This window comes from Cajanus cajan, chromosome 7 (assembly GCF_000230855.2).
Source record: "Cajanus cajan strain Asha chromosome 7, NIPB_CcT2T_4, whole genome shotgun sequence".
Taxonomy (NCBI): Eukaryota; Viridiplantae; Streptophyta; class Magnoliopsida; order Fabales; family Fabaceae; genus Cajanus; species Cajanus cajan.
Window position 1 is genome coordinate 52,559,260 of NC_138523.1, and position 17,859 is coordinate 52,577,118.

At 28.9% G+C, this 17,859-nt stretch overlaps 1 protein-coding gene across 1 annotated transcript; it reads right to left on the reverse strand.

Moving 5' to 3' along the window:
* Positions 1-730: 730 nt before the first annotated feature.
* LOC109816839 (uncharacterized) lies at positions 731-2,533 on the reverse strand. Its single transcript, XM_083060053.1, has 2 exons — positions 1,254-2,533; positions 731-1,031 (listed from the first exon to the last, which is right to left on the reverse strand). Exons 1-2 carry the CDS (start codon positions 2,483-2,485, stop codon positions 1,019-1,021), a joined length of 1,245 nt encoding a protein of 414 aa, XP_082916179.1. The 5' UTR covers positions 2,486-2,533; the 3' UTR covers positions 731-1,018.
* Positions 2,534-17,859: the final 15,326 nt, after the last annotated feature.

Here is a 17,859-nt window from a genome sequence, read left to right on the forward strand (position 1 = left end):
TTAAAACATCTAAAACTAACATCATTAGATTTTAAATTAATTATAAATTGTTGATGTATATTACTCTTAATTATTAAATATATATATATATATATATATATATATATATATATATATATGAATCAAAAATATATAACTGATCAATCGGTCGTCTACTGTTCAAATTACGAAATTTCCTGTGACCCACCCAAAAGTCCGTTGAAAGCTTGAAAAGCTGTCATGGGACATACAATACATAATTTCATACCAATCAAGGTCATTTGAATCGTAACTAGTAAATATAGTATGGTTTATACTTTATTGCAAACCTATTTAAATCAAGACAAAAATATAGGAAGCTGTCATCCAAGACTATAATTCATGATAAACATGATCTTTTTAATCTAAAGTTTTACTTACGATATTAATTAGAAAGGCTTAAAATATAATTTGTGACGAAAATGCTTTGAATTGTGCAGGCGCTCAGTTTCTAAATTTCTCTGTCGGGTTTTTTTCAGTCACTCTCAATTTACGTCCGACAATTTTAAATAAAAAGTTACCTGCGGGAGCACACATACTATTCAGACTGCACGTAGACAACATCAACAAAAAGAAAAGGAAATAAAATAATCCAATCTTTAAATGATTAAAAGTATTTAACTTGTTAATGATTTTTTTCTTCTTCTTTCAAACGCGAAAACATTATCTTGATTTACTTGAAATTTGAGTAACAGATATATGGAGAGAGAGAGAGAGAATATAATTTATTTAATTATATAATAAGTTTTACAACCCCTGCAAACGCAGCTGGTTGAAAACTACAGTGCATGTATTATTGATTAACAGGAGTGCGTACATGAGCATGCAGAGCTTTACAAACGTTTAAATAAAAATTAAAATACAGCGAAACTTATAAAATAAAGAAAAAGAGCAGCTATGATAGAAAAGAAATAAATATTTTGATGAAAGACAAAACGCGGAAACTTTGCTTCCATTTTTCTCTTTCGTGCGTGCATTGCGAACTCTTCCATCGCTTTCTTTATTTGCACATCCTACAAAAATACGAACACATTCACATATTATTAGTGTGTCCATCGGTCAACGTCAGAAAGTGGTCCCTCGACTGAAACCGAACGTGAGAAATCATTTTCGTATCAGTGTTTTCTTAGTTTTTATTGAGAACAAAACATGTTAAACAATATTGTGTTAAGTTAGAAGATGAAAATGTGTAGTGATTATTATAGTAATATGGAAAGTATAGAGAATAAGCTTACCACAGAGGTATGGTAATTAAGTTGAGGAAGCAGTATCTAGTAGTGGTAAGGCGGAGGAGGTGATGCATAAATGTAAGGCTTCTTGTGAGGAGGAGGTGGAGAGTGGTAGACTGGGTGAGGAATGTAAGGTGGGTGAACTGGTGGTGGAGGAGATGGGTACTTGTAGGGCTTCTTAGGGGGTGGAGGAGGAGAGTGGTACACATAAGGAGGATGAGGGTGAGGAAGAGGGTGTGGGTGTGGGTGTGGGTGTGGGAGAGGGTGAGGGTGAGGGTGTGGAAGAGGGTGGGGATGGGGGAGAGGATGTGGGTGGGGGTGTGGAAGAGGGTGGGGGTGAGGGTGTGGGTGAGGGTAAGGGTGTACTGGAGGTGGTGGAGATGGGTACTTGTATGGCTTCTTAGGGGGGTGGTGGAGGAGAGTGGTAAATGTAGGGAGGGTGAGGGTGTGGTTGGGGTTGGGGGTGGGGGTGGGGGGTGGGGGTGGGGGTGAGGATGGGGGTGGGGGTGGGGGTAAGGGTGGTGCACTGGTGGAGGAGGAGAAGGGTACTTGTATGGCTTCTTTGGTGGTGGGGGTGGTGAGTGGTAGTAGTAAGGCTTTGGAGGAGGAGGTGAAGGTGGAGGTGGAGAGTGGTAGTAGTATGGTTTCTTTGGTGGAGGAGGGGAAGGTGGTGGTGGGGAGTGGTAGTAGTAAGGCTTCTTAGGTGGTGGGGGTGGAGAGTGGTAGTAGTAAGGCTTCTTTGGGGGTGGAGGTGAAGGTGGGGGTGGTGAGTGATAGTAGTATGGCTTCTTTGGTGGAGGAGGTGAAGGAGGTGGTGGAGAGTGGTAATAATATGGCTTCTTGGGTGGTGGGGGTGGGGAATGGTAGTAGTAAGGCTTCTTGGGTGGGGGAGGTGAAGGTGGAGGTGGAGAATGGTAGTAATATGGCTTCTTAGGTGGAGGAGGTGAGGGTGGTGGTGGAGAGTGATAGTAGTAAGGCTTCTTTTTTGGTGGTGGTGGAGGAGGAGAGTGGTAGTAGTATGGCTTAGGTGGAGGAGGTGAAGGGGGTGGAGGAGAGTGGTAGTAATAAGGCTTCTTAACTGGAGGAGGTGGTGAAGGATAGTGGTATGGAGGAGGGTACTTCTTGGGTGGTGGAGGTGATGAATACAAGTAGTTGTCTGCTGAGATTTGAGATGGCAAGCTTAGAGAAACTATTGCCAATACAAGAGTCAGTGTGGCAGAGGCCATGAGAGACCCCATTGTTTTTCCCCTCTACAAGGTGGGGTTTTCTTATGCTCTTTCTGAACCAAGTGCCACCCCTTTTATAGATACATTCTTTTACCCCATTCAACACCAACTAATCATCTTGGTAAATTTCTTTTCAAAATCTGCATTCCAATTAGCTAGCTGCTGTTCTCTTTCTCTTTTCTGACCAAAACCTAATGACCTATCACAAAAGAAAAAATATCGATTAAAATACAAAAGTGTATGGCAATCTTTTTGATAAATGGTCAATATTTAATTAGATAAAAGGAAAGGAAAATTAAATATGCGTGCAGAGAAAACTACATTCCCCGATATTCACGTTCGAAAACAGAGATTAAAGCCATAAATTATGAAAATTGGTCTTTGTTTAAATAAATAATTTTTATTATATTTTTACCGATTAGATCCAAGTGGGGTTTGGAATTCAGATTTAGATTTGACGGGGCTGCTAGCTTAGCGAAAAATATTTAAAGAAGCTATTAATTCTGATTTGTGACTTGAACCTTTAATTATTTAGAGTGTGTAAGGTGATCTTGCTAGCTAATAATTTTAAAATATTGAAAGAGGAAGACATGTTGATTAAATTGTTGGGTATTTCTAATTTGTCATTTATCGTCTAAACTTTGAAAACTACATGGGTGTGGTGTGCCTAACACTGATATTTGTTGCCATTCGGAAGAATTAAAAGACTTACTTGTGCTACATGGCCCGTAGCAGCCTTAATGATTTTTAATCTGTTTCTCTCTCTCATCAATTAATTTATGGTTCTCAAGAGACTCTAGAGTCTCACGGCTTGCACATGTTGCATGGCATTGCTTCTGTCCTTTTCGGATAAAGACAATAGTAAGACTAGCCGATGACTCCTTTACTTTCCATTTTTTTTTTTACTGTCTAAAAGTATATAACTTTGTTATAAAATTTGGGTCAAATATCTTGTACTTCTTTATAATCATTTTTATAATTGAGAAAAAAATAATTTCTTTTCTTAGGATTACATGATTACACTACAAAATAAATATATTATTATGTAATGACATATATCTTATAATAATATAATTATTGTAAAAATTACGTTTACTTATAATATAAATATAATATTTATTATTATTTTCTTTATATTTAACTAGAAAAGTCGAGGCGTGTCTCTAATAATTAGGGGTGAGTAATGGGTGGGTTTGGTCGGGTTTGGGTGAAAAATGTCCAACCCGTTGTAAACCGACTTTGAAAAAATGTGACTCATATCCGACCGACTGAGCTTTCGATTTGAGGCGGTTCGGGTTGAAACGGATTCGGATTTAAGCGGGTGGGTATAATCGGGTTTGAATTTTTTTGTAGACCAATTTATCTTAACGAAGATGAAGCTTAAAACGATAAAAAAATATTTTTAAAATAGTGTATAGAAATAGAATGAAGGTGACAATAGATGGTGTAAATAGATTCGTAGTTGAAACATTTACAAACTAAAGAAGCAAAAATAAAAGATAACAAAATTCATAGTTGTTACATGGAAAAGAAATATAAAGTTAGATTACAAAACCATAAGAAATCACAGTCACACAAAATGTACTCAAAATGGAGATAAGAAGATGGAAAAGAAAGACAAAGAAAGAAGCAAAAAAATAACTCTAAAAATGGACTAGTGTGTTGAGAAGTTGAATGAGGAAGGAGAAGACAAAATAAATATCTAAGTTATGAGAAAAAGGAAAAAAATAAGTTACAAATAGATGGCTATATTATACTTGAAATAAAGACTTTTAAATTTGGACCATTGTTGTTTAGTTATACAAAAGTAATAAAAATTTAAACTTATCTCATTTTCGGTTGGGTTCGTTTTTTAGCGGGTTTAAAAATTCAAACCCGAACCCGCCCAATATAACCCGTATAAAATCAAAATTTTAACCGATTTACCCATAAGACCCGTCCGAACCCACCCAAAAGTAATATTTTTTTTCGGGTTTTTCGGGTTCGGTTCGGGTGTCGGTTTAATGCTCACCCCTACTAATAATTATACATAAATAAAAATATAAAAGATTGTGTGTAATTATTTAGAAAGAATATATAAGATTTTTTTTTATGTTTGAGGGATATAATGATCTATTAAAAAGTGGACACTAAAGGTAGTTACACATTCAAGTATTCCTTTTATACATTAATATAGATTATGAGAAAAAGATTCACTTTACATATATTAAAAAAATTAGTTATATATATTATTTTATTATTTTTATAATATTTTTCCTAATCAACTCTTGTTATAAATTAAGTATTTAATTAATTACTTTTCATAAATTAAATATTATGACAAGCGAATCTAGTTTCCTTTTTAATATGCACGTAACATTTTTTTTAAGACTATACATGCAACAATTTATTTATTAGCAAATAATCATGAATTTTTTAAGGCTTAAATATGTTTTTAGTCCTTTAAATTTAAGATTTTGTTTTTATCCCTCAAATTTGAGACGGTTGATTTTAGTTTCTGAAAATTTTAAAAATTTTGTTTTAGTTCTTTAAATCATCAATAACATGTCTGAAAGTGATAAATTAAGATGGTTAAATAATATCAATTAAATTTAATGTGATGTTTTCACTAATAAGAATATTAGTATGTAAATTTTATACAATAATATTTGATAAATTTCTTAACAAATTTTAAATATAAAAATTAAAATAAATTTTTTTAAAATTACAGGGACTAAAAACAATAATTTTAAATTTGAGAGATAAAAATAAATGTTTCTTAAATTTAAAGGACTAAAAGCATTTTTTTTTTAATAATTATCATTCAATTAATATATTTTTTTATCCATCAAAATTATAATGATAATATCAAATTTTAAATTTAAAACTTTGTACTATTTCAATTTTATCATCAAATCCGCTCTAATTATTTTCTTCCATAAAACATGTGCATGTGCCATTTGTATATAAAAGGAAAGTTGTCAAATTATTATGACATGATACATATAAATAACGAGATCTCGTGTATTGTTGTTCAATTTTTATAATATTGACCATATACATATCAAGCAGGGTGGGCTCTTACAAATATTTAGTTGATCAATTAAAATATATTGGATAACTTATTTAATTCTTAGTACTTATCTTTAGGGACCAAAACTTTCGATACTGGTTTTCCTGTCCTCATAAATTATTAATACGGATTAAATAAATGGTGAAATGATTATTCAACATGCATGGTGTATTCCTTATTCAGCAAACTTTTTTTGAGTGGAAAAACCAAAAATAATTATCAACAAAAATAACTAAAAAAATTATTTATTAACAGTTTTTTGTTTGATTAACCCTCGTTAGTGTAGTTTTTTCCCTAAATAAAATGAACAATAAGTACAAACAGTATAAGTTATTTATTAACAATATATAAAATGTACTATACAAACAATTGATATATTGGATATATATATCAATTTTCTATGTTGAGAAAGTTATTTACCAGAGAAACATAATATCTTGTTAGTATAAACTCTTATGGTGTGTTTGCATGCGATATTTTAAAAATACAGAAAATTTTAAAGTTTTAGAATTTGATTTATTTTTAATTGAATTTTTTTAAAATATTTTAATTGAGTAGAGCATTTTTCAATGATTTGTAGTTATATTTGAATTAACTTATTTGGATAGAGTATTTCAACTTTTATTGAGTAAAAATTTATTTTTAAATATTTATTCAAAAAATTAAAGTTTAATATTAAATTTTATTAACAAATATTTAATAATTAGAAATTAATTTTAATATTAAATTTTTTAATAATTCATAAATAATACTAGACAGTATATTTAATTTTTTTTAATAAATCTACAAAATATTTTAAATTCATGATATATTTTAAAACTTCAAAACATCATTAACATCTAAAACAATTAATACATTGATTCATGGTACAAAGTGAGTCCATTTTAAATTAAGAAGAAAAAAATAGGAGTTTTTAACTTTGACTATAAATGGTTCAAAATCACATTATCATATACAATTCAAAATAAACACTAATAAAATCTCAATTGTATAAATGTCCATATCAAGATAACAAAGAGAGAGAGAGAGAGAGAGAGGAGAGAGAGAGAGAGAGGGAGAGAGAGAGAGAGAGAAGAGAGAGTTTCTCAAAGATATCATGATCACATATACCAAAGATCTTCGTCGCCCCATAGATATAAAATCTACATAAAAATAAAAACAAATAACAATTATAATAAAATCAAAGATCAAAAGTCAAGTAATAAGTTTTTTGTTATCATCCTTCAAAACTTACACAAGTATATAAGATATCATAAACTACAATAAATGTCTAGTAGAGTAACACTAGAACTATTGTATGTCATCTTAGAAAAGGTATTAATCCAAATCAAAAACATAATAGAATAAAGAGAGAAAAAGGAAACTGAATAGGAAAATTTAAATGAGATCCTATAATGAGAAAAGTGGTCATTAAACTACATTATCCATGAACAACAACCGATTAAAAAGGCAGAACAGGTTGCCATCATGAGATTCACTAAAAATAAGAAAGTTGCCAAAAATATTGTCCATGAATAATAACTGTACGAGCTAAGTATAAAACTTATAAAGTAATTGACCTAATGGTAACATCAAGTATTGCTGGAATACTTAAAAGCTCCAAACATGGAATATATATACGAAATACATGAAAAAGTTAGAGAGTTAACTTGTAACAATCAATCAAATTAATTTAAAAGTAAGAAATTATGTTTAAAAAAATTACATCAAGAAATATATGTTAAAACATAAGTCATTTTTTTCTCAATTGGAAAGACTTTCACAATAGCTATCTACTTTGGAGTGTCAAATAACCATTTAACAACTTTGACCTATTGATGTTGATTAAGATTTGGTATCAAAGTTGTCTCAACTAGCAATTCTTGAATAAGAGCATCTCCATCAACTATAACATCAATAGTTTATAGATTAATTTTTAGTCCTGATGCAATTTATGTGACTCTAGAAGAACATATATAATGATTTACCAAATCAATAGTAGGAATTGAATCTAAATAAATCATTACTTTTCAAAATCCTTTTTTCTAAGTAATATTCAATCCATGAAGAATGGGATGCATTATTTAAAACTGGTAAATATACAAGAGCTTCTAAAAGATATGAGAGGACGTAATCAATGCTTAGAAGCATCTGCAACTACAACAATTAACTTTGTTTTCTAAGGATCATTTCACTCTCTGTGGTTCCTTAATAATAAACTACAAGTATTAGAAATAATTTTTCAACCAAAGCATATATTGACACATAGTCACAATATGATAAAATTAGTACAACAAGCAAAAATGAATCAAAATCTCATCAAACAAACAACTAAAAGAAATTAATTACTAAACAAACTTACAAATTAGAGAGGAAAAATCTAATTGAAAAACTCTATTTGAGAGAAAGAGATTGGTCAACCCTGTACAAATATAAAACAAATGAATCAATACACTAATTTAATGAAATCAAACAAAAAATTGAAAATAAAACCCGAGATCATTAAAGAATTCAATAAAAAAAATCAAATAAACCCTAAAATTGAAAGAGAAGAAAGACAAACCTCAGTAAAGAGAGAGAACAAGGATTGTGAATTAGATAATGACAATCACGAACAAGAGAGAAATCGAGATTATGAGCGCACGAGAGAATGAGAATCGCAAAAGAGTCAATTATGAGTGCGAGAGAGCTAGTCGTGCTAGTTGCGAGAGCACAAACATATGTGACATAACATGCGACTCTGTGTGAGAAATTTCAAATCCCTCACTTTTTTTGTGAAATTTCAAATTTTATTGATTTTTTAGTTAATTTAAATACTCCAGAATTTAAAATTCTTTTAAAATAAATCCAAACAACACAATTTAAAGTAGAGTATTTTAATTTCTTTTAAAAAATGAATTAATTCATAAAAATGATTTATCTAAACGTACTGTCAAAGATTAAGAAAGTCATAAATTACTTGGAAGAATATATATATATATATATATATATATATATATATATATATATATATATATATATATATATATATATATATATATATATATATATATATAGGGAGCATATCAAGTGAGAAGAATTTATTATGAGAGGGTGAGAAGGTTAAAATATAACCCTTAGATTAATTTTCTCTCACTTGATTAAATCCCAAATTTTCTCTCACTTGATTAATCTAAGGGTTATATTTTAACCTTCTCACATTCTCATAATAAATTTTTCTCACTTGATATGCTCCCTATATATATATATATATATATATATATATATATATATATATATATATATATAATTGATCAGTTTAACAAAGGAGTTGAGAAGAAAAAAGGCGTTATTAATTTCGTACTCTTATTTTAGTAAAATTCAATGGGTGTAAGTGTTATCATTTGTCCATGCTTCCTAACGGTTGGTAAGCTTGTAACTTTTGTTTCAATGTATCCCAAAATAGAAAAAGTCATTAATTAGCTATATAGTCATCATTCATCACACACCTAGTATCATTACATCACTATTAATTAATATATAACCTAAAACAATAAAAGAAGTGGTATACATATATTGCATTTATAGAGGGATAAAAAAATAAAAAATAAAAATGAGATAAGATAAATAATGTAATAAAAGAGAATTTATAAAAAAGAATATGAATAATATAATTCAATAAATAGACATTTAATCAAGTATGTGCGAATCTTGCGAGTTCCTATACCAATGCTAAACTAGTAAAAAAAAATTATGATTTAAATATATTTTTAGTTAAATTTAAGGTAAATTTGATTTTAGTCTCTTAAATTTAAAATTAGTTTTTTAGTCTCTTTAAATTTTGAAAATCTTATTTTAGTCTCTCAAGTTACTAATAACATATATAAAAATAATAGATTAAGACAATTATTCAGTATTAACTGAATTTAATGTGATATTTTCACTAAAAAAAATACCATTAGATATATTTTATATGACAATATTTGATAGACTCCTTAACAAAATTTAAATATAAAGACTAAAATAAAATTTTTGAAAATTATAAGGACTAAAAAGACCAATTTTAAATTTGATGAATTAAAAAAATATTTAAATCTAAAATTTATATAATATCACATTTACTTTATCATGTAATATAATCTTACAAAATACTCTAAATACTAGTTGTAGCACTGTGTTGTAACTTATTGTTTTATAATTAGCTTTATATGTTTCTATATTATGATGTTTTCTTGTTTTCAAAGTTTATCCTTATATTTTTTTTTATTTTTGAACTACAATAATATGATTATTGTGGGAATAGGATAGGATTAGGTTGAAGAGCAATTTGAATTTGAGTTCCATATTGGAGATGGCGGCATTTTGTTTGGTGTTGTTCTAAGTTAGCTTGTGTATAATAGATGTTTGACTGGTATTAAAGTCTTTATGTTTTTAGCACTTATTACTAGATATATATTTAGAATTAATCACCTGTATACTGTCAGTGTAAAAATTTTTTATACTGCAATCAATTATATCTTTTAATTGTGTCATGTCATTGTAAACACATTTATTTTTAACAGTGACATGTCATAATTAAAAGATATAATTGATTGCCAGTATAAAAAAACTTTACACGGTTAGTATGTAAGTGATTAACTCGTATATTTATATATATGTATATGATTTTATTGTAACTCCATAAGAAATTTTTTGTTTTCAAATTAATTTGAGAGGAACTATATTCATATTTTTTGTGCTATTTATATAAATTTGTTGCATGAATAACGATAACTCTAATGTAGTTGACTTATTTAATTATATTCTATTGTTTAGTTACTGAATTATAAAATATACTGATTACCGACTCATCAGACAACTTATCACAATTCGACGATTAATTACCTGAAGTAGTTAAATTAATCAAATCTAAAATAGCATGGACAGGTGGTTAATCTTAAATAAGGATTGACTATGCAGCTCGCAGTTCAAAAACGCAACGCGTTGTTAGGGAACTTTTATATTTATGATAAAATTAAAACAATTTATAATCACCGTCACAGTGTATCAGTAATCAACTATGAAGCATATATACAATAAGAAATAATAAAATTATAAAAGCATATGAATCCTAAAAAAGGAAGGCACCAACTCGAGCAACGATATCTAGACTTTAGAGGTTGATCATATGTGAAAAACATTTAAAATATAAAAAATATTGTTTAGCTTTCAGATCCAGTCTGGCCATATAATTTGACCCTTCATGATCACATACATGTCACATTCCCATTGACCAATGTCCTTTTCCATATGTGTGATTGAGACATTTAGAGATAATACTGTGTCTCAAGCAAATATCGTATTCCTAATTTTTTATTCTTTCACTGTAGCTTATAGGTGTAGGTCATCACTAATATAAACTAACTAATCTCTCTTTCTCTGGTGATAATGAACAACGGTTTAAAGAGTGGTAAGGTTGATGTTGTGGCCATTTTTGGAGTAGAAATATATCTAAGAAAGTAGAACAAGCAAAGGAGCAATCACCAGCTTCTTCAGTACTGTCTTGCAATGTATTAGGGTAAATTCCCTAACTTGAATATGAAGTGAAAGTGACTTGACAACACACAATTTGAAAGTTAATTTAAAACGAGATTCCTTGTGTAAAAAGACAATATGAGAATCTAATAATGGATTTTAAAATAATGTGTTTTAATGGTGGGTAAGTGTGCATACTGAATTTGATGTTTTCCGAACCAAAGTAAATATAAAACCAGGTTTTTTTTTCTTCTTTCTCAATGGCTTCAAACACAGTTTAAAAAGATTTTTAATTATTAGAATTGAATTAAGGCCTTTACTTTCTTGTGACTTATTGTTTAATCGATCAAAAAATATAATTTGAAGGGACAAAAATTGCGAAGTTAAAACCCAAACCTGAAACGATTATTAATGAGCAACAGATCTACCTAGCTTGGTGAAATTTTGGAGGGTTTGTCGTATAAAAGTCATGATTGACTTGTTTGGGGAAGACTTTTGCGAGTTATTCATAATCCTTGGCCCATGCACACTCTATAGTGGCAACATGCGCGCATATGTACATAATGAAAACGAAAATTATTATCTATTAGGATATTATTTATATTTTATAGGGTAAATGATTGATTGTTTAAATAATAAATAATAAATAATAAATATTAAAAGGGCAATGAATATAAGATAGGTAGGGTAGTTAGGATGAGATTTTGGACAGGATGTCTGGAAGATGGGTGCAGAGTCCAATAGAGACCACGCATCTTAAAATTTGAGTTGGATTTTTACAGCTAAATTAAAACGTGCAGACAGACACCATGCAGGTCCAATTCTGATTTCTGAGATGTTCGTACAGAGTCGTTAATGAAATAATAGTACAAAAATATTACATCACATGCTTGCTTTAACAAGATAAGATAACCACGTACTATATAATATAAACTATACATCTACATATGTGCGCTGTAGTTAGGAGAGTAGTGATATTCATTTATCCCAAAATCAAATGAATTGAGTCCGTCGGAAACAGTAGAAATTGAGAGGTAAAAACTAGGAAGAGAAATAATAAAAAATATAAGTATGGTAATGAAAATAAAAATGAAAAAGTAGACATTTCAATGAGTACTCTTGGGCCATAACAAACCCTATTTAGGACAAATAATTTATTTTCTTCTAAGCATTTCCGTGATGACTGACAAGTTATAATCAAAATTTTATTACATAGAAATTCAAAAAATAACATATATACTTTTCATGACATTTTTAATGTAACAACAAGAATGCTTGATATTAATTTTTTTTTCATTGTCATTTTTATGGCCTAGAGAGCTATTATAATAATAATAATAAATAATAATAATAATATTATTATTAGTAGTATTATTGTTAATCACATTATTATTATTATTATTATTATCATTATCATCATCTTGTTATTATACTAATATTATTATTACTATTATTATTATTACACAAAAATATTTTTTTTTAACTTAAAATTAAGAATTTATTAGGATTAATTTATTAGCCTTCTGTTATAATTGAATTTGTTAGAAACTAATTCAATTAGATAATTAGATTTCAGTTTGTTAGATTTCTGTTATAATTAAATTTCAGTTTCAACTATTATATATAGTTGAATTTGTATTCTTTTGTTTTGTGTGTTGATCAATGAATCAAAGAGAAATTCCCAAACTGAGTTGTTTTTCCTCTATTCCTCTCTGCCAAGATTCTTTCATGGTATCAAAGTTAACAAACTGAAATCTAATTATCTAATTGAATTAGTTTCTAACAAATTCAATTATAACAGAAGGCTAACAAATTAATCCTAATAGAATTAATCCTTCAACATATTGAAATTTGTTAAAGTTTTTCATACAGATCAAGAATCATACATCTGATCGCATGATTAAATAATATAATTATATATTAATTATGTCGCACTTTATTAAAATATTTTGATACTTTTATAATCAATAAAAATAATTATATGACTTTTTGAAATTGGATTCTTTTTTTTTAGATTTCATGTATATTTGCAAATATTCCGAACAATGCACAATTTCTTTTTAGCTTATAATTACTTATGTGTGGGTTGTGGGCTCCTATATATGAACATGCAATTTGCTTATAGATCATATATAAAGTTTACATATCATGAGAGGACGTAAAGTATATAGGTGATAAGACATATTTGTCCTTGTTTGTTAAATTTGTACTACTTAATATTATAAAGTATCGATTTAAAATTTAAAATAGCAAAGTACTCATTGTAATTTAGTACTATATAGCTGGAGAGCATTAGATTACCAGTCATTTATATATAATTTATTTCTTTTATTTTTCTATCACTAAACACAGCTGAGAACGATTTCCTTTATCTTAAAATTAGGATGATTCGAGTAGGATATTATTCTAGTTTTTCAAACCCATTTACAATATCACATAGTAATTTTAGTATTTTTTACCGTAATTTTTATATTTATTTCCGTACCTTTACAAAATAATTAAATATTTATATTTATAATTATTTTGGTATGGAGGATAACAACTTGAAAATCTAGCAACTATCTTGATCTAAAACACTCGGTAAGTATTGTTTGCCTCTCCCAAGATTAAGGAAATATGTATTTTCTATGTTGTCTATTATAAGAAAAAAAAAATACATGTTTTATATTTTTAAATATAAGTAAATTTAACTATTTTTTATTATTTATTGATATTTTTTCTAAAATATGTTTCATTTAATATAAGACTTTTTAATTTCACGACTTCTTTTACCCTAAACCCTAAATCCTAAACTTTAAACTTCTTTTACCGTTTATAATAAAAATAATTTAGAAAGAATTTTATGAAAGTAGTAAAATTTAATGTAAATAACTTACTTTCTTAATATACATAAAATCAAGATTTTTTACTTATAATTAAAAGTAGGGGAAGCATATATTAAGGCTAACTCTTCAATAAAAATCCTATTTCTTGCCTCAAGCCTACAAATCATTAATACCCTTAATAACTCATAAATTTTAGTCATTATAATTACTATCATAATTGATGCATGAATTTCTAGAGTTTGTCCATCATTGTATTAGGGGTGAGGTATTTTGATTTTTGCTCGAGATCACATAGTCAAAGTAAATAACTAGGCTACAATTTGAAAAGCCGATACAATCAAGACATAACCGAGTTTTGTGAATCATGTCCAAGAAGAAATCATCGGTTTGATATAGTATAATTATTAATATACAAAATCTTAGGTATCATTTTCTATGATCATAGAGTATTCATAATAAACAGTCTAGATAAAATATCGAGTAGTTAAATATATGACTTATCCTTAATTACATTGTGTGCTTTAAAAAATATTCGATAAAATATCAAGATGGTACATTTATCTCCTAGTCTTAAATGTTAAAATACAAACAAATAGAGATTTCAAAATAGTTTACACTCAGTAAAACATTGAAATAATAAGGTAATATAGACTTTATTTACATATTTATAATAAAGTTATTAAAAGAATGGTGCAACACATCCACAAAATCAAAACAGAAGCGTTAGATAATAATTATCACTTAAATTTTGAGTTGAAAAGACTAAGTCATTGATTTTTTAGTTATAAAGTTATAGGTATAATTGTAATATTAATTTAAATTTAATACATTAAATAATAGTATTTAAGTATGAGGTGAAACGAGCAATAAAGCACTTCAAATCATAGTTCGCACACTTTCAAAGATTCGATGCAAAGGTTCAAATGAATAGATCAAAGCAAATATATAATTATGATCAACAGGGTGAAAGCAAGAGATTTAGTTTTGGGATGCTATTGAAAAGAAGACGCACGCCTTCTATTATTGTACGAGCATCAAAAGTACCCAAAAAAAAAAAATGAAACAACGTCAAAAAAGAAATGTGCATTATTATCATTATTTAGCACTTGTTTTATTGTTTAAAGAATTACATAGAGTGCGTTAAATTCTGGTGCATGTGATATAGTTACCGTGTTGTTCATCGTTCAGTCTTCATTCAATGACTCAGAATGAGCCACGTCAATTTAACGCTGACAACGTACCCATGAAAACAAATTAATGTAAGCCATTAGATGAAATATGAAGGGTGCGCGCAAGTGAGGACTAAATTAGATACAGTGAATCCAACCGCACCAAAGTTTTCATCTGAGTTACCGACACAGAAAAGTTGGCACGAGATGGAGTACAGAGTTTAGTTGTACACTGTGATGACCGTGGGATGGATCAGACGGTCACGATTAGATGATGTGGAGTGAGTCGCTATTGTTTAGGTGCATCGGCCACGTCACGTGTCTAGAATCCATAAACAAAAGTCAAAGTAGCATCACATCATGGGCTTGGCCCCTAGTATATGCTCTCTTCGAAAGTTCCCCAGTTTGAAGAGTCATCAACACTTCAAAACAAAATTCAAAAATATTGATAACGAAAATCTCAAAGTAATAGATAAACATGGTTTAGTTCGCAACAAGTGCCCAAGATTTGGTTCGATTTTCCCATGTAGCATTCTACAAAGAAGTGGAGATTTTTAAGTGTGACTTCAATTTTTTTGTTGTTTGAGCAAAGAACCAAAAATTAATGAAATATAGTAAATACCCATTTTGCCAAATCCCTGGTATGTGATGAAGGCATGGCCTTGTTGAATGTTGATTCCATGATGTGGACCACATTTCAGTATGAGTGTAAGGTCTCTCTATCATATTTACCTCACACTGCAAAGAATCCAAAGATTTTTCCTATAAGATTCCATGTGCTTTATTGGCCTCGACACCTCCAATTAATTCAATACATATGATATGACCACCTTCAACTCCTCCTTAGTCACCGTAATAACTCAATTTTATAAATAGACAGGTTATATATCGAAGTAATGTTTAAGTACTGTAGGAAAGCATTACATTAATATATAGAAAATTATTCATGTGGCTAGTCACCGGATCTGTAGTTTTGCATATATGAAGTGAATCACATAGTGTAGTTACAAGTTGCAAAAGTGATTTTGTTTTTAAACAAATTATGTGTATGTGGGCAATTGATTATTGACATTAGTTTGGCAAGACAATGATATGAGGTATATGCTTTTGAAGATGCCATGCAAGGGAAAGATAAAATTTCTGAATTTGAAACTATGCTTTTGCACATGGGAATTGCAATGATAGGGGGCCAGGATTTATCTAGATGTTGCCTTTTTTCTTTTTTTCTTTTCTGTTTTTCATTTCCCCTTTCCCTAACCCGGGAGCTTTGAGTGCAATCATGTGCATCATGTTGTATACAACGTAGGAGTATGAAGTTTAGATAATTGAATATTTATATATTTGATGATAGTCTGATAGCAAGTAACTCAATAAACCTAACAATAATTGTCATAATAGACTTTGATATAATTTTAAAAAAGAAAATCATTAATTTATGAAAATAATTCAATTCTACAAAATTAATTTATAAAATAATAATTATTTTTTACTTGTATACATTAATTTAATCATACATACGAAATCTCTATAGTTGATGTTATATATGAGCTTTCATTTTATGTAAATCAAAGCATTATAATACCCTTAATAAAGGACATTCATAATGATTGTAAGGAATCCCATTTAATTGTGGAAGATGAGAAAACTCACAGCAGCACCAGTACAACTGAACCAGACCCCACTGTAATTTCACCGACGAATAAGGAAACATTATCTTAGCTGTGTTCATGTTGGCAAGGTAAGTAATAGGGATCCGCATTATTTTTGCTTGGTTGATTACTTTCAGAGACTAACAATGTACTTAGTAGGGAAATGAGAAGAAAAGTCAGACACCAACAGCACAAATGATGCCAAAAAATGATAGAGATCGAATAAGCCAGCACTACTACTTTTAATAAATGTATACAACAAGACTTTAACCATTTCAATTTAGTCTTTTAATATCTTTCCTAGTATATTTTGGCCTTTCTCTTTCTTCTAATAGTGAATAAAGCCATTTGGGCACGTAAATAACACCATTCAATTAATCTATTTTTAATGGCCCTGAAAAATGCAGCAACGTAACATCGAAAATTGAAATTCATGGTCCAACTATATGGTACCGTGTAACTTTCATTGCAACTTTTTAAGTATGGTCATGTATGTATGTATGATTTGGAGGGCTTTGTTTTTGGATGAATATGATCGAAATGGTTTATGGAATAAAAATAGTGATAACAAAACAACGTGAATAACCTATTGTTTCTGACACCATCAATAATTGCATTTACTTTTACAAGAGCCGTACGATATCTTTAACTTTTATTTACCCGCGCACGTCAAAGTGGACCACCTGCCGACACATATTAACCGTTTAGGAGAATATAAGTCAAGCTCAAGTTACCCTTCCAAAGAGATATAAAGCTTTTTCATTATTATAAAATGCTATCATTAGCTTCAAAATCACCAACCTCGTGTAAAACAAACATCTCAAAATAATTAAAATATATTTCTGTTTTCTAAATATTACTTTTCTCTTTAAAAACGACAAATGTTAAATAATTAAAGAAATGTTAAAAGGATTCCAACAAGCCCAATAAGAAATGAGCCAAAAAGAAGTCAAACACGAATTTAGCAAGTTAATAACTTGAAGCCACGATCAAGAGATTACAATATATTCGGTAAGTATATATATAAATATATCAATAAATGAGAATATAGCCATTTGCACTATTTTAATATTCGATAATTTTACATTAAATTTAAAATTATATTTAGCCAAATAAAAGCATTAAATAATTTATTATTGTACATATAAATTGTTATACAAAATTTTAAAATTAATAAAATAATAATTTTACCGTATTTAATTGTTATCCAAATTTTACA

Coding starts and splice junctions, on each gene's coding strand:
- LOC109816839 (XM_083060053.1), bottom strand. CDS start 2,485: ATGGGGTCTCTCATGGCCTCTGCCACACTGACTCTTGTATTGGCAATA.